Source organism: Schistocerca gregaria, chromosome 1 (assembly GCF_023897955.1).
Source record: "Schistocerca gregaria isolate iqSchGreg1 chromosome 1, iqSchGreg1.2, whole genome shotgun sequence".
Taxonomy (NCBI): Eukaryota; Metazoa; Arthropoda; class Insecta; order Orthoptera; family Acrididae; genus Schistocerca; species Schistocerca gregaria.
Window position 1 is genome coordinate 1,028,836,790 of NC_064920.1, and position 26,240 is coordinate 1,028,863,029.

The 26,240-nt window shown below is 40.3% G+C and overlaps 1 protein-coding gene across 1 annotated transcript in view; it reads left to right on the top strand.

The window, feature by feature from the left end:
- Window positions 1-15,117, top strand: part of LOC126285417 (short transient receptor potential channel 4-like) — a 214,960-nt gene extending 199,843 nt beyond the window's left edge. The window contains exons 11-12 of the mRNA XM_049984823.1: window positions 11,633-11,791; window positions 14,831-15,117. Coding sequence (XP_049840780.1) covers window positions 11,633-11,791; window positions 14,831-14,929 — 258 coding nt within the window. The 3' untranslated portion in view covers window positions 14,930-15,117. The remainder of the gene's footprint in view (window positions 1-11,632; window positions 11,792-14,830) is intronic.
- The last annotated feature ends 11,123 nt before the right edge of the window (window positions 15,118-26,240 follow it).

Here is a 26,240-nt window from a genome sequence, read left to right on the forward strand (position 1 = left end):
AGAATCCCCTTCGCATCTAGACATAAAAAACTTTCACGCACACAAAAATGGGACAGGACTGTAAGAGCTGAGACAAGTAAACCCGAACGGGCGAATGCCAATCTCTGATGGTACATGTGTAGATTGGGTGTGCCAATGATCAGCGTTGTTGTGTTGTAGTTGTTGGCGAAATCCATAGATTCAGATTACCAAAGTGAAAGTAAAGGAATAACAGGTAAGAAAGATTGCATATTATCTTCTCGGTGCACCAAATACAACGAAATTTTGACAACAATTTTTTGCCATATACCGAAACTACTATTTGTATGGTCCCCAGTTAGCTGGAGCTTTCTTTCCTCGGAACACCGCAGAAAATGCGTAGTAGGAACACGTAATGACGCCTAACCGGAGAAAAAACGCGGGATAACTGCACCTGTGATTCTGGCAGTATTAGTGAAGTTAACGGGAAAATAAATTTTGACAATGGCAGGAATAGTTACAGAATTAGTGATGACAAGCTCTTTTGTTACAATGAGGAAGGAGAAGAAACAGGGCCATCTCACAAATTATATGGAAGAACATGACGATTCCAAATTTATATAAGAATTTCGTACTGCTACTACTACTTTTCTATCTCACGCTTCAGAAACTGGAACATTTGTATGATATGTGAAACTATTTCCTAAATAAAATTTCTTCCTTGGCACCGCACTTTGGCGCACTCAAGACGGAATAACATTCTTACATTTCCTCGGACATGTATGTTTTATATATCAAACTCTTCAGAAAGATGTGCGCTACAAAAGGGACATATTTTTGAAAAATCAGTTTTTAATATCTGACGTCCTATGCCAAACGATAGAGGGGTGGTGTGCAGCGGAGAGGGGGCACTATCAAGTTTTTGCTCTAGTTCAGAAGTGTCGTAGATCCTGAGCTGTAACCGACTCATACAAACGTAGTTGGTGGTGCCTTCAGTTAACTCCCGATAGTGGAAATGCAAGTTTAAATGGAGAGGTATGCATACAACATCATCCTAAATTGTGCTAAAGCATTGCCTGAAAATTATTTCGAGTAATTAGTTCATGAGCCTAGTCGATTAGTAAACGGTTGTGAAAACACTCTTGACCTCTTAGCAACAAATAATCCTGAACTGTACTCCGTTCATCATAAGAATAAACCTCATGTAAACATTACACTATGTATTCTTCCGCGTTTGCTGAAGCCTCATTGGACTTCGCTTCACATGGAGCGGAAGCCGTCTCGAGTACAGCCAAGTACGATGATGATGATACGTTGTAAGCTGCACGTTACGCGCCCATTGGCTTTACCGGCACATTTAACTTGGACAGCACTGGCCAGGCAAGTGATCCAACTGACTTGCAGTGATGATGTGGTCAACTGCAGTAAAGACGTAAAAAGAGACGAGTAGAGAACTATGTAGCTTTGAATCCCATTTAATTTAAACAGAAGGAAACGGGTGATACGCTTCTTAGGTGATCGGACGAAAAACATAAGGTCCTCACGATCTTATAGTATTGTAATCAAAAACAAAAGTGATGAAAGTTCCTGACTTTAACAAGGGTAATTTTTCTGCTTGAGTTATGTGCGGCGTACACGCGCATTGCTGGGATTTCTCCATGTAGTGATTGTAGTCCAATATTGAAGCCACTGAAGGTATTACAGTCAGTCGTCTGGTAATCTAAGAACTGCTCCCATATCGGAATCTAAGGAATACATTTCAGTACTGCTTCATTGATAACGAGGCGATCAGCAACACAATCCCAAACCACCAAATAATCCACATTTCCTCCTCCAATTTTACTACGTGCTGTTCCTCATTTCGCCATCGTTCGGCAGTGACATGTCACAAACTTCTTGCATTAGTTCCTGTACGTTTGACAGCTTAAGTGTCTTGTTCTTTCTCGTGACAAAGCCCTTAACTTGGATCCAAATCAATTCTATTAGGTTCAGACTGCAGTGTTAAAGGGACAACTGTAAAAATGCAGCGTTTCTACAGTGTGCTGGACGCCGTGAAAATTGTTTTCCATGTTTCTATTATGCTTATCACTCTGGCTCGAGTGAGGCCTCATCTGTCCTACAAAACAATGGGCATATTCAAGCAAAGATATTTGATTTTTCATTTTTCTCCGCTGCTCACCAGCACACTCGATTTTCAGTCAATGCCACTATCGATTGCGCCATACAAATAATTGCATTGCTCACCTTTATATTTAGTACGTACATAGTGTTTCTCGGAAAACATTAAAGCTGATTTTTCTGTGTAATATTGCGAAAAAACATTAACAAATTGTTTCTAACATTAACGGTGTCCCGCTTGCGTGTTTCACTAGAAGCACGAAGCAGTGTCTTCCATTTTCACTGTTGTATGAACAGCAAAATAACCAGAGCCCAAGTAGCGCAACAGAGACAGTGACTGTACACGATTTTTGAAATAAAAATTACTTAGCTGAAGTATGACTAAGAGAGCCGTTGATGACTTTTAAAATATCAGAATGTCTTAAAGTTGTTTACAGTGACATACTAATAACATATCGGATACATAAGTTGGACTTACTTCAAAGAGTAGAACACCACCAGTGTACGAGAGCCACGTCTGCTGACCAATTATCGCGTTTGTGTTTGTTTACATCAGGTTTATTCTTATGATGAACGAAGTATACCGACGAGCAACAAAACGGATACAGGGGTTGGTAAACACACGGTTGTCGTAGCGAGACTGAATACCGTGACTCCTAATTAGGTAGATAAAAATTAGCGTGAGGCCTCATTAGCATTTGAACCATGACAGCCCAGGGGTTCATTTTCAACATCGATATCACAGCACAAATCCACTTACTGGAAAAATGTGCCTCCCTCTTTCATTGTTGCTTTAAACCCAAGGTATTGGATCAATGTGACTTCAGCAGTTGTGCAGGAAGCCTTGCAGATGTATGCACGAACTGTACAGTTAAATCAGTGGGTTTGAAAGAGGGTGCATTATTGGCATAAGAGAATATAATTCATCCATCCGGTAAACTGCTTGTGTTTCAGCAGTGCAACAAGTGTGTGCAGAAGTTCACAGAAGGACACAAAAAATGACAAAATGGGTCAGATCACACAACCCAGACCACCCTCCGAGATGATCAACACCTCATCTGAAGGGCATTGCAGGACAGATCTTCATCCTCCTCAGCTCTGATGCAACAGTGTAACACATCGCGCATTATCAGGGGTGACAGTCCATTGCCGTTTATCATGGCATGGGCTATGTGCTTTTCATCCATTTGTCTGCCTACCTTTGGCATGTGCAGAAACATGCTACATGACAATGGTGTATGGAATGGCATCAGATAGTATTTTTGGATGAATCCAGGTTCCATTTGTTTGAAAACAATGGCTACAGTTTGGGTCACCAAAGACAGGGGGAGGGGGGCATCACAGTGACTGCATTCCCACAAGACATACAGCGCCATCTCAAGGTCTCATCATGTAGGGTGCCATTGGGTACAACCACAAATCACAGTCGGTGCATTTCCATACCACTGTAACCAGTGTGACCTATGTGAATCACATCCTGTGACCCTTTGCCACACCCTTTCTGCACAACACTCCAGATGCCATTATCAGCAAAACAATGCACAACCACATATTGCTGCATTAACATGTGCCTTTTTGGTGTCACAAGATGTCAGACTTTTGCCCTGGCCCACCAGATTACCAGACTTGTTGCCCATCATAAATGTGTGGGATATGATGAAACAGCAGGTGGAGTGGTGTGACCCAACGCCAATCATGGAATATCAAAATGTAACTAAAAGTAAAATAAGTAAAATCGTTACAATAAGAAGCAAACAAATACATTGTCAAAAATGTGTTCATATGGTGCTGCTGCCATTGCTAGTATGTATTGCAGTAATGGCTTGTGCGAGCTGTACACAACTGAAGGTACCTGAGCTTATCAAGACATGCAAACAGTTTTGTACTGTCAACCGTACCTGCATGGCTCGGCCGTTGGGTGTCACTGACAGCTGCGGCATAGGCCCAAGTTCATTCTTCATGGCACATTTGTTTGGTGGTAGAGATGGGTGCTAAAACTTAGTATACACATTCTTCATCATTCTTTATTACCAACTGATTTATGAGGCCACAGTTCATGGCTGCTATCTCTTACTTACTTGGACCAACAGTTCTGCCTGCCATAAACTGCTGTGTCTTTTTCTTTCACTAGCTGGTGTATAGGAAAGGTGAGGTTATGGTGTTCTACTACAACTGTCAAAGGTAATTTATTACTGGTTCCACTGTTTATGTTTGACTCTCTTATGTTGCATTTTCTTGATGTCTTGGCACCAGGTGAGGAATTCTTCAGTAGTTGTGACATCAATTACCAGAAGAGCTTGGTACATGTCTTATATGACTCCTGTCATCAGGTGTGAGATTTTGCTGGTTGCTGTTACATTTGGATTCACAATGTGACGTAGGGCCAAAACATTCTAAATGCAAGACTGTGTTGTTTTTGCATGGTGTTGGGCTCTGTTTCTGCACTAAGCAGGCTTTTTCCTGACTGTCACCAAATGTTTTCTTCAGCTAGATCTGGAATTTGTCCAAACTGTGGAGTTTCTCTTCATTGTTCTTGAACCACTCCTGGGCTGTACTGTCCAAGTAAAAATACACATTTGCCAAAAACATGAGACATCCTACTTCTTGCATTTGATGACTTGGTTAAATCCTCTCACCAAGTTTGGTGGATCCTGATCATCGTCCCTGGAAAACACTGATGGAAGTGATGTGTAGCTGACTTCTTGTTGTTTTGGAATTCAATGGTTTTCTGAATATATGGACACTGGGAGCAAAATACTGCCTGTATTTCAGTTCCTGCTTAAGTAGGTGATGTCTTTTATGTTGCATAACTGGAACTATAATTATGTACACTTTTCAGCATCTCTGCCAAACAGTGTCACCTCATAACCACAATCAGGTCAAAATCCTAAAGCAAGGTCACCAGTGAGGAGTAGCATTTAACACCAAAAGCATGTTTATTATGAACCCCAAAATACAAACAGAACAAGCTGAACTCCTGAACAAGAGAAGCTCTCCTGGCGAACCTTGCAGAACTGGCACTCCTGAAAGAAAGGCTATTGCGGAGACATGGCTCAGCCATAGCCTGGGGGTTGTTTCCAGATGAGATTTTCACTCTGCAGCAGAGTGTGCACTGATATGAAGTTTGGAAGGTAGGAGACGAGGTACTGGTGGAAGTAAAGCTGTGAGGACGGGGTGTGAGTCTTGCTTGGGTAGCTCAGTTGGTAGAGCACTTGCCCGCGAAAGGCAAAGGTCCCAAGTTCGAGTCTCGGTCCGGCGCACAGTTTTAATCCACCAGAAAGTTTCATATCGGTGCACACTCCGCTGCAGAGTGAAAATCTCATTCTGAAATTTTGGGAACTTTCCAGAAATAATAAATACTAAATAACAAATAATTGTTGGTGGTTGGGTTTGAACTACTGACCCACAGCATGCCAGCTAATGATGCTAACCACTATACTGCATTACATGCATCACAGCTCTTGGCAATAATGTGCACACTTTTAAAGGTTGGATGTTTGTCTGGTGAAGTTTTCATTCTAAGAGAAGAATTACTTTGATCATTGCTCTTAACTTACTTCTTTCAATAGGCAGTTGCACTGATCATCTGTGGTCACAGTTTTCCATCAATTGTTCTAAACATAAGGGTTTGGTTAACATGAGGAAAGTAAACCCACTGATTGAATACAGTCACATATGATGGAATGTGGTTTGGTAAGTCTGTCTTCTCCCCCCATGAACCATGGACCTTGCCGTTGGGGGGGAGGCTTGCGTGCCTCAGCGATACAGATGGCCGTACCGTAGGTGCAACCACAACGGAGGGGTATCTGTTGAGAGGCCAGACAAACGTGTGGTTCCTGAAGAGGGGCAGCAGCCTTTTCAGTAGTTGCAGGGGCAACAGTCTGGATGATTGACTGATCTGGCCTTGTAACATTAACCAAAACGGCCTTGCTGTGCTGGTACTGCGAACGGCTGAAAGCAAGGGGAAACTACAGCCGTAATCTTTCCCGAGGGCATGCAGCTTTACTGTATGATTAAATGATGATGTCGTCCTCTTGGGTAAAATATTCCGGAGGTAAAATAGTCCCCCATTCGGATCTCTGGGCGGGGACTACCCAAGAGGACGTCGTTATCAGGAGAAAGAAAACTGGCGTTCTACGGATCAGAGCGTGGAATGTCAGATCCCTTAATCGGACAGGTAGGTTAGAAAATTTAAAAAGGGAAATGGATAGGTTAAAGTTAGATGTAGTGGGAATGAGTGAAGTTTGGTGGCAGAAGGAACAAGACTTTTGGTAGGTGAATACAGGGTTATAAATACAAAATCAAATAGGGGTAATGCAGGAGTAGGTTTAATAATGAATAAAACAAATAGGAGTGAGGGTAAGCTACTACAAACAGCATAGTGAACGCATTATTGTGGCCAAGATAGACACAAAGCCCACGCCTACTACAGTAGTACAAGTTTATATGCCAACTAGCTCTGCAGATGATGAAGAAATTGAGGAAATCTATGATGAGATAAAAGAAATTATTCAGGTAGTGAAGGGAGACGACAATTTAATAGTCATGGGTGACTGGAATTCGTCAGTAGAAAAAGGGAGAGAAGGAAACATAGTAGGTGAATATGGATTGGGGGGGAAGAAATGAAAGAGGAAGCCGTCTGGTAGAATTTTGCACAGAGCATAACTTAATCATAGCTAATACTTGGTTCAAGAATCATAAAAGAAGGTTGTTTACATGGAAGAATCCTGGAGATACTAAAAGGTATCAGATAGATTATATAATGGTAAGACAGAGATTTAGGAATCAGGTTTTAAATTGTAAGACATTTCCAGGGGCCGATGTGGACTCTGACCACAATCTATTGGTTATGAACTGTAGATTAAAACTGAAGAAACTACAAAAAGGTGCTAATTTAAGGAGATGGGACCTGGATAAACTGAAAGAACCAGAGGTTGTAGAGAGTTTCCGGGAGAGCATAAGGGAACAATTGACAGGAATGGAGGAAAGAAATACGGTAGAAGAAGAATGGGTAGTTCTGAGGGATGAAGTAGTGAAGGCAGCAGAAGATAAAGTAGGTAAAAAGACGAGGGCTAATAGAAATCCGTGGGTAACAGAAGAAATATTGAATTTAATTGATGAAAGGAGAAAATATAAAAATGCAGTAAATGAAGCAGGCAAAAAGGAATACAAACGTCTCAAAAATGAGATCGACAGGAGGCGCAAAATGGCTAAGCAGGGATGGCTAGAGGACAAATGTAAGGATGTAGAGGTTTATCTCACTAGGGGTAAGATAGATACTGCCTACAGGAAAATTAAAGAGACCTTTGGAGAAAAAGAGAGCCACTTGTATGAATATCAAGAGCTCAGATGGAAACCCAGTTCTAAGCAAAGAAGGGAAGGCGGAAAGGTGGAAGGAGTATATGGAAGGTTTATACAAGGGCGATGTACTGCAAACGGAAGAGGATGCAGATGAAGATGAAATGGGAGGTACAATACTGCGGGAAGAGCTTGACAGAGCACTGAAAGACCTGAGTCAAAACAAGACCCCCAGAGTAGACAACATTCCGTTAGAACTACTGACGGCCTTGGGAGAGCCAGTCATGACAAAACTCGTCCATCTGGTGAGCAAGATTTATGAGACAGGCGGAATACCCTCAGACTTCAAGAAGAATATAATAATTCCAATCCCAAAGAAAGCAGGTGTTGACAGATGTGAAAATTACCGAACTATCAGTTTAATAAGTCACTGCTGCAAAATACTAACACGAATTCTTTGCAGACGAATGGAAAAACTGGCAGAAGCGGACCTTGCGGAAGATCAGTTTGATTTCCGCAGGTATGTTGGAACATTTGAGGCAATACTAACCTTACGACTTATCTTAGAAGAAAGATTAAGAAAAGGCAAACCTACGTTTCTAGCATATGTAGACTTAGAGAAAACTTTTGACAATGTTGACTGGAATACTCTCTTTCAAATTCTAAAGGTGGCAGGGGTAAAACACAGGGAGCGTAAGGCTATTTACAATTTGTACAGAAACCAGATGGCAGTTATAAGAGTCGAGGGACATGAAAGGGAAGCAGTGGTTGGGAAGGGAGTGAGACAGGGTTGTAGCCTCTCCCCGATGTTATTTAATCTGTATATTGAGCAAGCAGTAAAGGAAACAAAAGAAAAATTCGGAGTAGGTATTAAAATTCACGGAGAAGAAATAAAAACTTTGAGGTTCGCCAATGACATGGTAATTCTGTCAGAGACAGCAAAGGACTTGGAAGAGCAGTTGAACGGAATGGACAGTGTCTTAAAAGGAGGATATAAGATGAACATCAACAAAAGCAAAACGAGGATAATGGAATGTAGTCAAATTAAATCGGGTGATGCTGAGGGAATCAGATTAGGAAATGAGACACTTAAAGTAGTAAAGGAGTTTTGCTATTTAGGGAGTAAAATAACTGATGATGGTTGAAGTAGAGAGGATGTAAAATGTAGACTGGCAATGGGAAGGAAATCGTTTCTGAAGAAGAGAAATTTTTTAACATCGAGTATAGATTTAATAGTCAGGAAGTCGTTTCTGAAAGTATTTGTATGGAGTGTAGCCATGTATGGAAGTGAAACATGGACAATAACTAGTTTGGACAAGAAGAGAATAGAAGCTTTCGAAATGTGGGGCAACAGAAGAATGCTGAAGATTAGATGGGTAGATCACGTAACTAATGAGGAGGTATTGAATAGAATTGGGGAGAAGAGGAGTTTGTGGCACAACTTGACGAAAAGAAGGGACCGGTTGGTAGGACATGTTTTGAGGCATCAAGGGATCACAAATTTAGCATTGGAGGGCAGCGTGGAGGGTAAAAATCGTAGAGGGAGACCAAGAGATGAATACACTAAGCAGATTCAGAAGGATGTAGGTTGCAGCAAGTACTGGGAGATGAAGAAACTTGCACAGGATAGAGTAGCATGGAGAGCTGCATCAAACCAGTCTCAGGACTGAAGACCACAACAAGAACAACGTCTGTCTATGCTGATTAATTTGTGTTTAACTTTCTATGGCAAAAGCTTTCTGACCATATTTTTTCCGTAACAATATAAAGTGTTTGATATTGTCTGACCTAATCAAATGAACTTCTCATTATGGTTTAAATTTAATGCTGTTGATAGTGTTCCTAGCTAGATCTTCACATATCTCATTGTTTATATGTTTTGCATATACACCATTAACAGTGTTATTAATCTGAATATCTATTACCTCAACATCAATTAACTTTACATAATTTATTAATCATTTATGAATAGCTTGTGGACAAGGCTTTCCTGTATTCCTTTGAAGGCAGATCTTCAAGGTTATTCTTCTCAAGAATGATATTTTACTTGCAGTTCCATAAACTTACTTGTTGACCAGAGACAACATTCAAATGTAACCAAATTATGTACTGCACAGAGCCACAGCACACAATTACAAATCATGGTGTTCAAACGTAGACTTTCCTTTGAACTGACTTACCCATCCAGATACAGAGAGACCTACAGTTTAACAAGAATTCCAAACTAATGCACAACTTGGCCTTTTTTTCACATATACTAATCTCTGTCAGATGTGAAAAAAGTGATAAGTGACAGAAAAATCCTACGCATGACTGAGGATTGATTCTGAACCACTGTGTTTGTCATCCGACACCATATGGCACTGAGGCACACATCTAGCAGCTCATAGGAGAAGAATCCTAATCACTCTTTTCATCTGTTACAAAAGCAACAGTGTGAACAGCAGGAAAGTGACAAATGATAAACAGTTCCATAATCTCTCATACTGTGGCTTTCTCTATTACAATGTATACTGTATCGTGTTTTGGTAGTGTAAGAAATTTATTTTCTGAATTACCCCCACATAAATATAAGTTTGGATCATCTCAATAGATAAATCATCCGAAAGCAATGAGACAAAAGCATACACAAGACAATAATGCATATGAAATCGGACCATGATTTCCACAGTAGTCAGCTTTACTAAACGTAATTTTCTATTAAAAATATTATTTAATTCTTTTATCAATGCATTTTGAATACACGCAGTGTGGTCCAAGTTCTTGAACTGATTTTTTCTTTTCTCATTAACCCTCTCTAGTGGATGCCTTTTGCAGTCTGATAGCTTTTGAACAGCCATGTTGTGGGGCATCATTATAGATGCTGTTCTTGGATTGTATAAGTCTAAGATGTATGTCAGACTGAGAAGGTAGACAAGGAGAAGAAATTACAGGTAGTAACTAAATTTTCTAAAAACTCATTTGAATTGCAAAGAAATGTGGACTGATTCAGAAAGTGTATGTTTAAGGCAGCACTGAGCCAGACAACCATTTTTGAGTGGCACAATGTTTTTGTTAGGGTTGAGAAACAGTTAAGGACAATGTACACAGTGAGCAGCGAGAACAATGCATAAGTCACTGAGCTGACTAAAAAAGAATCAAACATTTTTTCAGATCCTGCATTAAGTTTTGAACAAGCAAAAGTAATCTGCAATTTTCTTCCCATATGCTCTGATAAGAGAAAAATAGACGATTGAGTTAAGCCTTGTTGGGACTTGATATACATGACTCATCATGACAAGAACACTTTAGGCAATATTATTAATGTTGCAATATTGTGAAAGGAAAGTTGATACTCACCATATTGCGGAGATGCTGAGTTCTGCTTGTGAGTTCCGTTTGTGTGAGCGTGTGTATGTGTGTCTGTCGTCTATTGTTGACGAAGGCCTTACTGGCCAAAAGCTTTATTTGTGACAATTTTTTTGTTGTGCCTATCTGCGATTCAACATCTCCGCTATATGGTGAGCAGCAACTTTCCTTTTCATAATATTGTAACATTTCTTCCTAGATTTTCCATTGTTTCACTATTAATGTTGATGATTTTCTAAAATGGGTCACTGAAATATCTTCAAATCAAAGATGAAGAACATGGAGTCTGGTTATTGTGTTCTGATTGCAGTGCCACTGATCACAAGGACCTTGTGTGGCAAGGTATAGTAGCTTGTAGGGAATTCCATCAGCAAGTGTTAAAAATGAATGCTTTCTCAAACCCAAAAAGCCTCTCAGGACTCTTCATCTCATTTAATTTTTTTCTGCTGCCAGTAATAACACAGCTCATTTGACAGCAGTGAATTGCCAGTTCTTCACTGAGGACCAAGCCTCTATTTCATTCACCACATTTGTCATGTCGAGACTACTTCTGTTTCTCAAAACTTAAAATATGCCTCGACTGTTCTAGATTTGACTGGACATAGAATATCCAGAAGACTATAAATCACAAATTCTGGACTCCTCTGAGAACACAGAGATATTTACAAGTGATGCTGAGCAATATACATCAAATGAAATTTCTTTTGTGCAAATTAACTGTCAAATTATGCAATTTGTTATTGCCATAGTGGAAAAACTCATAAACAACAGAGTGTATAATGTTCATTCAGTTTTATGTAAATTGTGATTTTCAAATTTGGTGGCTTTTTGGTCCTGGTCTAGTTTTCCCTTAATTTATGATTGGCAGTATTAATATGTGTACGTGTTTAAGCGCGTTTATTTCTTACAGGTCTATTTGAGGTACATGTCACAGACTGTACTTCCTCCACCATTCAACCTATTGCCCACACTAAGAGGAATGCAGCTGGCTGGTCGCTGGATGCGTGCGCTGTGTAGTCCACGGCCTGGAGAGAAGGCAGGCTGCTCTATGACAAACTGCTGCTATCTTGTGAGTGTTTTCTTACTGTCCTTTTTTAAACCAATATTTTGATACAATAATAATATGTCAAAACAGATAAGTGAATGAAGTTGTTAGTTCATTAGAGGTTGATGAACCAGATCAAGTTCAAATCTGAGTGAGCAACTAGTGGCCCAGTGTCACACTCAGATTTTAAGTAATTTAAGAAGAAATATTGAATTTAATTGATGAAAGGAGAAAATATAAAAATACAGTAAATGAAGCAGGCAAAAAGGAATACAGACGTCTCAAAAATGAGATCAACAGGAAGTGCAAAATGGCTAAGCAGGGATGGCTAGAGGACAAATGTAAGGATGTAGAGGCTTGTCTCACCAGGGGTAAGGTAGATACTGCCTACAGGAAAATTAAAGAGACCTTTGGAGATAAGAGAACAACTTGTATGAACATCAATAGCTCAGATGGAAACCCAGTTCTAAGCAAAGAAGGGAAAGCAGAAAGGTGGAAGGAGCATATAGAGGGTCTATACAAGGGCGATGTACTTGAGGACAATATTATGGAAATGGAAGAGGATGTAGATGAAGACGAAATGGGAGATAAGATACTGCATGTAGAGTTTGACAGAGCACTGAAAGACCTGAGTAGAAACTAGGCCCCCGGAGTAGACAACACTCCATTGGAACTACTGACGGCCTTGGGAGAGCCACTCCTGACAAAACTGTACCATCTGGTGAGCAAGATGTATGAGACAGGCGAAATACCCTCAGACTTCAAGAAGAATATAATAATTCCAATCCCAAAGAAAGCAGGTGTTGACAGATGTGAAAATTACCGAACTATCAGTTTACAGACGAATGGAAAAATTAGTAGAAGCCGACCTCGGGGGAGATCAGTTTGGATTCCGTGGAAATGTTGGAACACGTGAGGCAATACTGACCCTACGACTTATCTTAGAAGCTAGATTAAGGAAGAGGCAAACCTACATTTCTAGCGTTTGTAGACTTAGAGAAAGCTTTTGACAATGTTGACTGTAATACTCTCTTTCAAATTCTGAAGGTGGCAGGGGTAAAATATAGGGAGCGTAAGGCTATTTACAATTTGTACAGAAACCAGATGGCAGTTATAAGAGTCGAGGGACATGAAAGGGAAGCAGTGATTGGGAAGGGAGTGAGACAGGGTTGTAATCTCTCCCCAATGTTATTCAATCTGTATATTGAGCAAGCAGTAAAGGAAACAAAATAAAAATTCGGAGTAGGTATTAAAATCCATGGAGAAGAAATAAAAACTTTGAGGTTCGCCGATGACATCGTAATTCTGTCAGAGACAGCAAAGGACTTGGAAGAGCAGTTGAACGGAATGGATAGGGTCTTGAAAGGAGGATATAAGGTGAACATCAACAAAAGCAAAACGAGGATAATGGAATGTAGTCGAATTAAGTCGGGTGATGCTGAGGGAATTAGATTAGGAAATGAGACACTTAAAGTAGTAAAGGAATTTTGCTATTTGGGGAGCAAAATAACTGATGATGTTCAAAGTAGAGAGGATATAAAATGTAGACTGGCAATGGCAACGAAAGCGTTTCTGAAGAAGAGAAATTTGTTAACATCAAGTATAGATTTAAGTGTCAGGAAGTCTTTTCTGAAAGTATTTGTATGGAGTGTAGCCATGTATGGAAGTGAAACATGGATGATAAATAGTTTGGACAAGAAGAGAATAGAAGCTTTCGAAATGTGGGGCAACAGAAGTATGCTGAAGATTAGATGGGTAGACCACATAACTAATGAGGAAGTATTGAATAGGATTGGGGAGAAGAGAAGTTTGTGGCACAACTTGACCAGAAGAAGGGATCGGTTGGTAGGACATGTTCTGAGGCATCAAGGGATCACCAATTTAGTATTGGAGGGCAGCCTAGAGGGTAAAAATCATAGAGGGAGACCATGAGATGAATACATTAAGCAGATTCAGAAGGATGTGGGTTGCAGTGGGTTCTGGGAGATGAAGAAGCTTGCACAGGATAGAGTAGCATGGAGAGCTGCATCAAACCAGTCTCAGGACTGAAGACCACAACAACAATATGATAAACAGTTCATTTTTATATTGGTACATGAAACTGCACTACTTCTTCTTCTTCTTCTTGTTCTTCATTTCAGTCTTAAAATATAAAATATAAATAATTTAATGTGTAAATACAAAAGGCACAGGGTGCACGATTTAAAAGTATATGAGGCAAATGTGACTCTTCAGCAAAGGTTATTGCTTTTTAGTTTAAGTAGCAGGATACTGCTAGTGTCAGCTAAGCAAAGAAAGCCAGCATTTCTTCTGTCATGCACTCGTCCCCTTCTCCTGTTCTCCTTTGCCCCCCTCTTATATTGATGTTGAGGACAAAATGGAACAACCCATTCAGCATGCTAAAAAATTTGCTAAGGTAACAGCAACTATTTTTAAATCTGTCGCTCTGGAGCGTAAGCTGCTTCTATATGCTAGTTTAGCGTTAATTGTGGCCTGCTCATGGTACAGTAGTCAAGGGAATTTGCTTTACTTACACCTACTGAACCTGCTCTGAAAACAGCTGCTACTGTCAATGTCATATCATCTGATTCATTTTCCAGTACTCTCTTTTAGAGATTACAGTTTTGCTGCTACCTGAAACATATGCCACTGAATTGGAAGTTTTACTAAAAACTGGAAGAGGTCCCAATACAAATGAAAGGTGAGTGCTCAATAATAAGCACTTAATGCTACAAAACAAATTATTCTCTCTTTACAATTTTTTTCTGGATTCACTACCAGTATTAATATAAATGTAAAACCAAAACAACCACAAAAATTTCTCCAGACAAATTTTAATTTCCGTTCTGTTGTACATTTAGAATCACTGCAAAACCCAATATGAATTTTAGACAATGTCTTCATCTTATCTCATGGCTGTTTACACCACAGTTCATCTACAATTGATCTGTGCATGACCTCAATTGGTCACTTATCCTACACAGTAGCAGCCTGACAGTTTCGTGATTAAAATTTGTCTGAAGGTCTATAATTCTAATAACCTGTTTTCTATTTTGTCTTTAGGAGGAAGAAAAAGGATTACCTGATGATCAGCAAGACAAGGAGTTTCGATTGTTGATGTCTCAGCTGGCACAAAGATATTTCCGAGACAGAGAAACATGACTGAAACATGATGCAGGACCTTTATATACTAGTGCACAAAGCTAAATAGCTTTGATGAAATATATGTTAATAAGTTATACTTTAGGCATACTGTAGGAGGGAAGGATCCATTATAGTAATATCTCATACTGAAGCATGTTATTGCACTCCCATTGTAATCTGGTCTGGCTCTGCTATGCATTTTCATCATTGACTACATGGAGTTTTATCCAAAACAGTTGTTTCAGTTTTGTAATAATAATTAAGTTCTATTTTTTAAATATACACTGATTCAGTGAGAAACTGTGTTCTCAGTGGAATTTATTACAGAATAACAGTTTATCTTGTTCTTACAACAGTTTTACTGGCAACGAGTTTTGACAAAAGTCATTTTCAGCTTTATGAAGTCGAAAATAAAAGGATTTACAAAAATGTTGAACACATGTAAAGTAAAAAACAAAGGCCCTGAAGTCAGAACAAAGGACACGTGAAGCTGACAGATCATTGTGTCAATCTCTGCAAAATGGTATCTTTGAAATTGGTACGGAGGGGAATGAGTGCAACATATGGCTCTCCCAGCCACTATCAGCTTTCCAGAGTTTGGAACCACTACTTTTCTTGCAAGTAGATAGATCCCCAGTTGGTTTCATAAGGCTGAGTGCAAGTTGCAAAGTTGCAAGTTGCAAAAAAAAAAAAAAAAAAGAGAGAGAGAGAGAGAGAGAGCTGAGTACACACCCCAGAAATGTCACAGTGAAATGCAGTTTATTTCAAAGTTTAGTAACTTACATTTACTGAACCATATATATGTACAGTTTAACTTTACCCTTTTGCAAGGTATGCTGGGAGCATAAGAATGCTATCACCATTTAGTTTATAGGCTGCTGCAAGGGAGAGGAGGTGTAGAAGAACCACAACCTACCTCTTTCTCATTGGGCAGACAGAATACTATAATCACCACAGCATTCACAGTACCTACAAAGCTGCAGCATGTTATATCACTTAGTAGTTGAGGTTGCCAACAGAAGGAAAAGTCATCTGATTCTATAGATTCCTTTCCCAGAAAACAACCAAGCTATACTGTTCATATAGCACATTGCAGTTAAGCATGTGAGGTAAACAATACGTTGGTCTCATAATTTAAGATTTTACAGAACATTTAACTTGCCATCACACTATGATCCTGAAATAGATTGAGTACTATACCAAAACATTTTACTCCCAATATCTACCTGACTCATCACTTCTAGTGACTGCCCTCAGCACTATTACAACAAACATGCACTGGCACTTACAATTCCCTTACAACCCTAATAGGTAAAGGAAAATTTCCAGAAACTGGTTAAAAGCAAAGGTCATTCCAGTTTTCATAAGAATGTGACAGTATATAAAACGATCTTCAGATCAGAAATCTGCAAGGCAAGACATACACTAAGGTTGTATAAAGGAGTTTACCTTAGATTAGCAAAAAAGTATTATTTCACTATGAAATGGGATCAGCTTTGTCTGATCAACTCAAGTTTGTGGGGTGCACACAAAGTTATTTTAGATTAAGCAACTCTCCACCCAATCCAGATAACTATAACTGTAGGAAACCCAGAAGTAGTGAAAGAAATGCCTCCCACAAGTGAGAATATTAAACTCCTAATGGTAAACTGCCAAAGCATTTGCAACAAAGTGTCAGTGTTTGAAGTGCATCATTGGGGAAAATTTAAGTGTACATTGAAAGGATAGGCAAATGGGAAATGAAAGTGGTGTATTTGTCACAGTAAACAAGAAACTCAAATCCACGGAGGCAGAAATTGAAGCTGCATGTGAGACTGTTTGGGCAAGACTAGTACCAGAGATGGGTATAAAATGATAATTGGATCCTTCTGTTGCCCACCAGGCACATCTTGTGATGTAACTGAAAACTTCAGAGAAAACCTCAGTTCATTTATACATAAGTTTCCCAATCATACTGCAATCATAGGTGCAGACTTTAGTCATCCAACAATTAATTGAGAAAATTATAGTTTTGTTAGTGGTGGGTGTAATAAGTCCTCCTGCAAAACTTTACTAAATGCCTTCTCTGAAAACTACCTAGACCATATAGTTACAAACCCTACTCATGATGGAAATATATTGGATCTAATGGCAACAAATAGACCTGACCTCTTTGAAGATGTCCACACCGAAACTGGCATCAGTGAACATGTCACAGTTGTAGCAACAATGATTACCAAAGTATAAAGGACAACTAAAACAAGCAGAAAGGTACAGATGTTAAGTAAATTAGATAAAAAAACTATTAGTGTCATATCTCAATGAGGAACTTGAAACTTTACAGCACAGGGCAGAATCATGTAGAGGAACTCTGGTTCAGCTTCAAAAGAATAGTTGAGCAGGCAGTGGATGGATATGTATGCAGTAGAACAGTTCATAATGGGAGGGAACCTCCATGATATACAGTCACTGTAAAGAAACTTCAAAAGAAACAGAGATTACTGCATGATGGATGTAAAACAAAGCATAGGGCTAGATAGAGAGAGAGAGAGAGAGAGAGAGAGAGAGAGAGAGATACTGAATGAAATATGTTTGGCTGTCAAGAGAGTAATGTGTGATGCCTTCAATGACTACCACAGCAGAATATTGTCAAATGATCTTTTACAGAACCCAAAGAAATACTGGTCATATGTAAAGGCTGGTAATGGCACCAAAGTTAGTGTTCAGTTCCTAGCAAATGAGACAGGAACTAAAATCAAGGGTACCAAAGCAAAAGCTGAAATGCTTAACTCCATTTTCAAATGTTCCTTTATGAAGGAAAACCAGGATAGTTACCTTAATTTAATCCTTGTACCACTGAAAATATGAATGAATTAAGAATTAGTGTCAGTGATGTTGAGAAACAACTGAAATCGTTAAAACTGAACAAAACTCCTTGCCCTGATGGAAACCCTATCATGTGAAACCCAACTCACACTTTTCTTACTTGTCAAACTGAAAGCTTTGGATCAAGGCAACCAGTAGATGCAGTATTTCTTGATTTCTGAAAAGCATTTGACTCAGTACCACACCTACGCTTTTCAAAAGTTTGATCATATGGGATATCAAGTGAAATTTGTGATTGGATTGAAGACTTTTTAGTAGGGAGGACACAGCATGTTATCTTGGATGGATACTCATCTTCAGATGTCGAAATAACTTCAGGTGTGCCCCAGAGAAATGTGTTGAGACCCTTGCTATTCTATTGTATATTAATGACCTTGCAGTCAGTTTTAATAGTAAAACAGGCTTTTTGCAGATGGTGCAGTTATCTATAATGAAGTACTACCTGAAAGAAGCTGCATAAATATTCAGTAACAGCTTGATGATATTTCAAAGTGGTGGAGAGATTGGCAACTTGCTCTAAATGTTCAGAAATGTAATATTTTACTCTTCACAAAACGAAAAAATGTAGTATCAATGAGTCACTGTTGGAATCTGCCATCTCATACAAATACCTGTGTGTAACACTGTGTAGGGATATGAAATGGAATGATCACACAGGTTCACTTCCGTTTATTAGTAGAATACTGGGGTAGTGAATCAGTCTACAAAGGAGATTGCTTACGAATCACTAATGTGACAGCTTTTGGAATATCGCTCAAGTGCATGGGATCCGCACCAGGTAGGACTAACAGGGGATATTAAACACATGCAGAGAAGGACAGCACAAATAATCACAGATTTGTTTAATCAGTGGGAGGGTGCCACAGAGATACTGAAGGAACTTAACTGGAAAACTAGAAGATAGACATAAACTATCCTGAGAAATTCTATTAACAAAGTTTCAAGAATCGACTTTAAATGATAACTGCAGGAATATATTACAACCCCCTACATATCACTCACATAGGGATTGTGAGGATAAAAATTAGAATAATTGCTCCACACGCAGAGGCATTCAAACAATCATTCTTCACGAGCTCCATATGTGAACGGAATGGGAAGAAACCTTAACAATTGTAACAATGGGATATACTATCTGCCATACACCTCACAGTGGTTTGAAGAGTATAGATGTAAATATAGATGCAGATGCAGAAGTTGAAATTCAGTTACAGTCATCAGATCACAACCTAATCATACTGTAATATAAAGAAATGGATTGTGTTTCTCTTGTGACATTATACAGACACAATATCAGAAGTAACACCAACCAAGATTCATTCTGTTTTCTTATAAAGAGATTCTCAATAGCACTGAATGAAGTATAGAATGGTACAAAGCCTCATAACTATAGAACACAACAATATACAGTCTCATAGGTGAGCATAAAATTAGTAAGTAAATGTGAGGAGGATGGCCCAGTGCACCAGGCCTATATTGGGCTGTTGTGCATGCAGCACTGCACTTGCTGTGCCATCTGTCCAGGTTGCAACAAGACCTCTCTAGGCCAGCCATTGAGGCATTTGTATTGTGGGCTGCTTGATTATGTGTGTTCACACTGTAGGGTTACAACACTTCTTCCCCCTTGCAGAAAAGTGTTCGTGGTGGAAATGTTCATGTCTTCATCAGTAGGTGACAACTGCTAGAGCTGGTGTTACGCTGCCACAGGAGAATACTGTCTGAAGCGGCGCAGGCATTAGGCAGTAACGGAGTTCTGGTGATCTTGGTGCTATATCCATGTCCACATCTGGGAAGGCACTTTGTGATGGAGGCAGCAGAGAAGACGACGGAGGCAAGAGCTGTGGAGATAGAGGTGGCCCAGCACTGAATACTCTATCTGGCAGCTGGGGTACGCAGAGCAAAGACTATACAGGAGCCAGAAGAGACATGGACCATGCCACAGGGCCAGTGCACAGTCGTCATGCGTGGACAGAGCTGGTTGTAGTGTCATGACACCACACCTTCTGAGAGGCGTTTGACACAGAGGTGAAGGCCTAGGCAGTGATGGAGGGAGCTTTCACTCAGTAAATACTCGGCAGAAAACAAAGTTAATACTCGGCAGAAATCAAACCTGCATTTGGATCACCTTAACTCTTGTGCAGAAAGGTTTGCAGTATACTACTGCATCCATTTTCAATAAGTTACCACAATAATTGAAAAATCTTAGCAATAATCCATGAGATTTCAAATAAAAACTGAAGACTTTCCTCATTGGTCAGTCCATCTATTCTGTAGAGGAGTTCCTTGGAAAATTAAACTGATTCTTCTTGTATTGTTGATTGCATTTACTTAAACTTATGGCTTGACTTTTTTCAGGTCCATGAAACATTTTATTTTTATCTGTTATTACTTTTATGTTCCCCCCATGAACCCTGGACCTTGTCGTTGGTGGGGAGGCTTGCGTGCCTCAGCGATACAGATAGCCGTACCATCGTACCATAAGTACAACCACAACGGAGGGGTATCTGTTGAGAGGCCAGACAAACATGTGGTTCCTGAAGAGGGGCAGCAGCCTTTTCGGTAGTTGCAGGGGCAACAGTCTGGATGTTTGACTGATCTGGCCTTGGTAACAATAACCAAAACGGCCTTGCTGTGCTGGTACTGCGAATGGCTGAAAGCAAGGGGAAACTATGGCCGTAATTATTCCTGAGGGCATGCAGCTTTACTGTATGATTAAATGATGATGGTGTCCTCTTGGGTAAAATATTCCGGAGGTAAAATAGTCCCCCATTCGGATCTCTGGGCGGGGACTACTCAAGAGGATGCCGTTATCAGGAGAAAGAAAACTGGCGTTCTACGGATCGGAGCGTGGAATGTCAGATCTCTTAATCGGGCAGGTAGGTTACAATATTTAAAAAGGGAAATGGATATGTTAAATTTAGATATAGTGGGAACTAGTAAAGTTCGGTGGCATGAGGAATAAGACTTCTGGTCAGGTGACTACAGGGTTATAAACACAAAATCAAATAGGGGTAATGCAGGAGTAGGTTTAATAATGAATAGGAAAACAGGAATGCGGGTAAGCTACTACAAACAGCATAGTGAACGCATTATTGTGGCCAAGGTAGATACGAAGCCCACACCTACTACAGTAGTACAAGTTTATATGCCAACTAGCTCTGCAGATGACGAATAAATTGAAGAAATGTATGATGAAACAAAAGAAATTATTCAGATAGTGAAGGGAGACGACAATTTAATAGTCATGGGTGACTGGAATTCGAGTGTAGGAAAAGTGAGAGGAAACGTATTAGATGAATATGGATTGGGGCTAAGAAATGAAAGAGGAAGCCACCTGGTAGAATTTTGCACAGAGCACAACTTAATCATAGCTAACACTTGGTTTCAGAATCATGAAAGGAGGTTGTATACATGGAAGAACCCTGGAGATACTAAAATGTATGAGATTATATAATGGTAAGACAGAGATTTAGGAACCAGGTTTTAAATTGTAAGATATTTCCAGGTGCAGATGTGGACTCTGACCACAATCTACTGGATATGAACTGTAGATTAAAACTGAAGAAACTGCAAAAAGGTGGGAATTTAAGGAGATGGGACCTGGATAAACTGAAAGAACCAGAGGTTGTACAGAGTTTCAGGGAGAGCATAAGGGAACAATTGACAGAAATGGGGGAAAGAAATACAGTAGAAGAAGAATGGGTAGCTTTGAGGGATGAAGTAGTGAAGGCAGCAGAGAATCAAGTAGGTAAAAAGACGAGGGCTAGTAGAAATCCTTGGGTAACAGAAGAAATATTGAATTTAATTGATGAAAGGAGAAAATATAAAAATGCAGTAAATGAAGCAGGCAAAAAGGAATACAAACGTCTCAAAAATGAGATCGACAGGAAGTGCAAAATGGCTAAGCACGGATGGCTGGAGGACAAATGTAAGGATGTAGAGGCTTATCTCACTAGGGGTAAGATAGATACTGCCTACAGGAAAATTAAAGAGACCTTTGGAGAAAAGAGAACCACTTGTATGAATATCAAGAGCTCAGATGGAAACCCAGTTCTAAGCAAAGAAGGGAAAACAGAAAGGTGGAAGGAGTATATAGAGGGTCTATACAAGGGCGATGTACTTGAGGACAATATTATGGAAATGGAAGAGGATGTAGATGAAGACGAAATGGGAGATAAGATACTGCGTGTAGAGTCTGACAGAGCACTGAAAGACCTGAGTAGAAACTAGGCCCCCGGAGTAGACAACATTCCATTGGAACTACTGATGGCCTTGGGAGAGCCAGTCCTGACAAAACTGTACCATCTGGTGAGCAAGATGTATGAAACAGGCGAAATACCCTCAGACTTCAAGAAGAATATAATAATTCCAATCCCAAAGAAATCAGGTGTTGACAGATGTGAAAATTACCGAACAATCAGTTTAATAAGCCACAGCTGCAAAATACTAACACGAATTCTTTACAGACGAATGGAAAAACTAGTAGAAACTGACCTCGGGGAAGACCAGTTTGGATTCCGTAGAAATACTGGAACATGTGAGGCAATACTGACCTTACGACTTATCTTAGAAGAATGATTAAGGAAAGGCAAACCTACGTTTCTAGCATTTGTAGACTTAGAGAAAGTTTTTGACAATGTTGACTGGAATACTCTCTTTCAAATTCTAAAGATGGCAGGGGTAAAATACAGGGAGCGAAAGGCTATTTACAATTTGTACAGAAACCAGATGGCAGTTACAAGAGTCGAGGGACATGAAAGGGAAGCAGTGGTTGGGAACGGAGTAAGACAGGGTTGTAGCCTGTCCCTGATGTTATTCAATCTGTATATTGAGCAAGCAGTAAAGGAAACAAAAGAGAAATTCGGATTAGGTATTAAAATCCGTGGAGAAGAAATAAAAACTTTGAGGTTCGCCAATGACATTGTAATTCTGTCAGAGACAGCAAAGGACTTGGAAGAGCAGTTGAACGGAATGGACAGTGTCTTGAAAGGAGGATATAAGATGAACATCAACAAAAGCAAAACGAGGATAATGGAATGTAGTCAAATTAAATCGGGTGATGCTGAGGGAATCAGATTAGGAAATGAGACACTTAAAGTAGTAAAGGAGTTTTGCTATTTGGGGAGTAAAATAACTGATGATGGTCGAATTAGAGAGGATATAAAATGTAGACTGGCAATGGCAAGGAAATCGTTTCTGAAGAAGAGAAATTTTTTAACATCGAGTATAGATTTAAGTGTCAGGAACTCATTTCTGAAAGTATTTGTATGGAGTGTAGCCATGTAAGGAAGTGAAACATGGAAATAGTTTGGACGAGAAGAGAATAGAAGCTTTCGAGATGTGGTGCTACAGAAGAATGCTGAAGATTAAACGGGTAGATCGCATAACTAATGAGGAAGTACTGAATAGAATTGGGGAGAAGAGAAGTTTGTGGCACAACTTGACCAGAAGAAGGGATCGGTTGGTAGGACATGTTCTGAGGCATCAAGGGATCACCAATTTAGTATTGGAGGGCAGCGTGGAGAGTAAAAATCGTAGAGGGGGACCAAGAGATGAATACACTAAGCAGATTCAGAAGGATGTAGGTTGCAGTAGGTACTGGGAGATGAAGCTTGCACAGGGTAGAGTAGCATGGAGAGCTGCATCAAACCAGTCTCAGGACTGAAGACAACAACAACAACTTTTATGTTGTAATTTCATGTACTGTCCTACTCATGACCATGGAGATTTGCTCCTCAATTTGGTCCTATGGAACTTGACGTGCAAATAAATAAATAAAATTCATCTCGGTCTTGGATATACAGACCACCCATTTCACCTCTCCATTGGACTGGGGGGGGGGGGGGGGGGGGGGGGTGAAAAGGAGGGGCTGTAACACATCATATGCCACATTGCCCCTCTTTGTACAAAAATCTGCAAAATCTTGAGACACAAACTGTGGGCTGTTGTCCATCACAGTGTATTTGGCTGTCCCCCTAACAAAAAAATCTTTGCGAGGGCTGTAACAATAGCTGCTATGGGTGTGGACAGGTGACGAACACACAAGGAAATCCTGAGAAAGCATCAGCCACTACAAGCCAAAAGGAGTTAACGAACAGACCCAAAAAATCACAAAATCAGCATCACTAGCTCCCAGGGGTGTGTGGGTGGGGAAGGAGGGGAGCACGGGGTGAGAGAGGCCGATGTTACTGCTTGATGAGTGGCACACTGTGAGCAGACTGTCCAATGTGCATGATCTCATTGTCAATACCCAGCCAAAAGATGTGGCAGCTGGCCAACAATTTTGTACGAGAAGCGCCCTGATGGTCCAGCTGGAGAAGATGCATGACATCCTGTTGCAATTCGGACAAGATCACCGCCCTGAGCACTGACCCTTCAGTAGCCGACAGTAACACACCATCAAGAGCCAAGAGGCGCTGGCAGAGAGCATAATAATTACGCAAAGGGTATGATGCTTGGTGCGATGGTTTATCTAGCCAGCCATGGTACACAAATTGAACAACCTGACATAAGATGGGACTAGCCATGACGCCTGCTGAGATTTGAGAACTATTAATGGGAATACCATCCATGTTGTTTTGAGCTTCGGCATTTTCATGGAAACACAGTACTTCATTCCGATCAAAAGCTACAAGGGGGCCAATCGACAATCGCAAAAGATCACCCGCATTAGTTTCTTATGCTATAGGTCGGAAATGAGTTTTGTAGTTATAGTGTGACAAAAAACAAAGTCCAGCATTGCAAACAATGGGCTACTTTCTCTGGTGAAGGTACCGAAGGATTGAAAAGAGAAACCAGAGATTTATGATCAGTAATCAAATGAAATTTAGAACTTTATAGGAAAACATGAAATTTTTTGAGTGTGTACACAATAGCAAGGGCTGCTTTTCCTATCTGCAAGTAGCGTTGTTGCATCTGATTCTGAATTTTGGAAGCATACGCATGTGTTTGGAAACATCTGCATATCTGCACACAAGAATGGCCCCAAGGCCATACTGGGAGGCATCTGTGGTCAGAACAAGATTTTGGCCTGGTTGGAGACCAGTTAAAAGGAAACATCTTTATGGAAGAGAGCATGAAGTGGCTAGACCAACATAGCTGCATGAGTAAGAAATTTCAGTATGCAATCTTTGGAAGAATGGCTTGCAGCTCTTTGACAATGATAGGATGCAGCAAAGCTATAATTGCATCAACATGCAAAGGCCTGATGCCATCACATGAGACTATAAAACCAAGGTAGACAATAGACGGCTGAAAAAACTGTGATTTGTCCAAGTCATATTTCAAACCTGCAGCCTGCAGCCTGCACCGTGAATAAGGCATGAAGGTTCTGCAAATGTCCATCTGTTGAGGAACCTGAGACCGCAATACCATCCAGGTAGTTAATGCACCACAGCACGGATGCCCTGTGTTACTCCAAAAATCATTGGAAAATGGCAGAGGTGCTAGCCACGCTGAATGGCAGGCACTGGTATTGATGAAACCCAAATGGAATATACACTACAAGGTCACAAGTGGAATCATCATCCAGAGACAGTTCTAAGTAGGCTTCTGACTAGACTATTTTGGAGAAATATCAGCCCTCAGAAAACTGTGCCAAGAATTTATTCTGGTGAGGTAAGGGGTAAGGATTAGGTATCAATTACAGATTGTGAATTTACAGACACACTAAAAATCACAACAGAGCTGAAGGTTGCTGTAAGGTTTTTTGACTATTGCAAATGGAACAGATCATTGATAACAAAGCTATTGGGACTGGATGGGCATAAAAGAAATGGTGGCATGCCGTCAGTTTCATTGTGATGTGAGCCTTGAAATTGGTAGCACACCCCAAAAAAAAGGAATATTCCAAGCAGACACTGTTCATATCAATGTTGCTGTCTGGTGAAGGAGATTGAGATATGCACACAGGTACAACAGCCACCACCACCACCACCCCTTTTTCTTTAACAATGGTTGCACGTCTCCCAATGCTTTGGGCACACAGCTCACTCCTGTTGAACAAAACAATAAGGGCACAATGGAAGAGGAGCATGTGGCAGATGTTGAGACACTGACTTCTTCTGCTGCTGCTTAGCACGGCACTGCCTCATGCAGCATGGAGGCCGTGGTTACATGGGCATGTCGTCGTCTTCCCCATGTGAGCTAACCAACAGCAACCAAGGAGGAGAGAAAGCAATGGCAGCTATTTCACACCATGCTTCTATCTGATTTCCTGCTGCCCTAGATACTTCAAAAGACTGAACAATTTTCAGTACATCTACGAAAGAGGGATTTTCACATAAACTTCCCTATCAGGGGCCAGGCGTATTATAGCATCTCATACCACCACATCAGCGTATGAGTCCTGGTGGGCCTCAGTAACAAACCGGCAGCAATGGCTAAGGCCATGAAGTTCCATTGTCCAAGCTTTGTGTGACTGCTGGGGCCACTTTTGGCAATCGTAGAACTCTATACAAGGTCC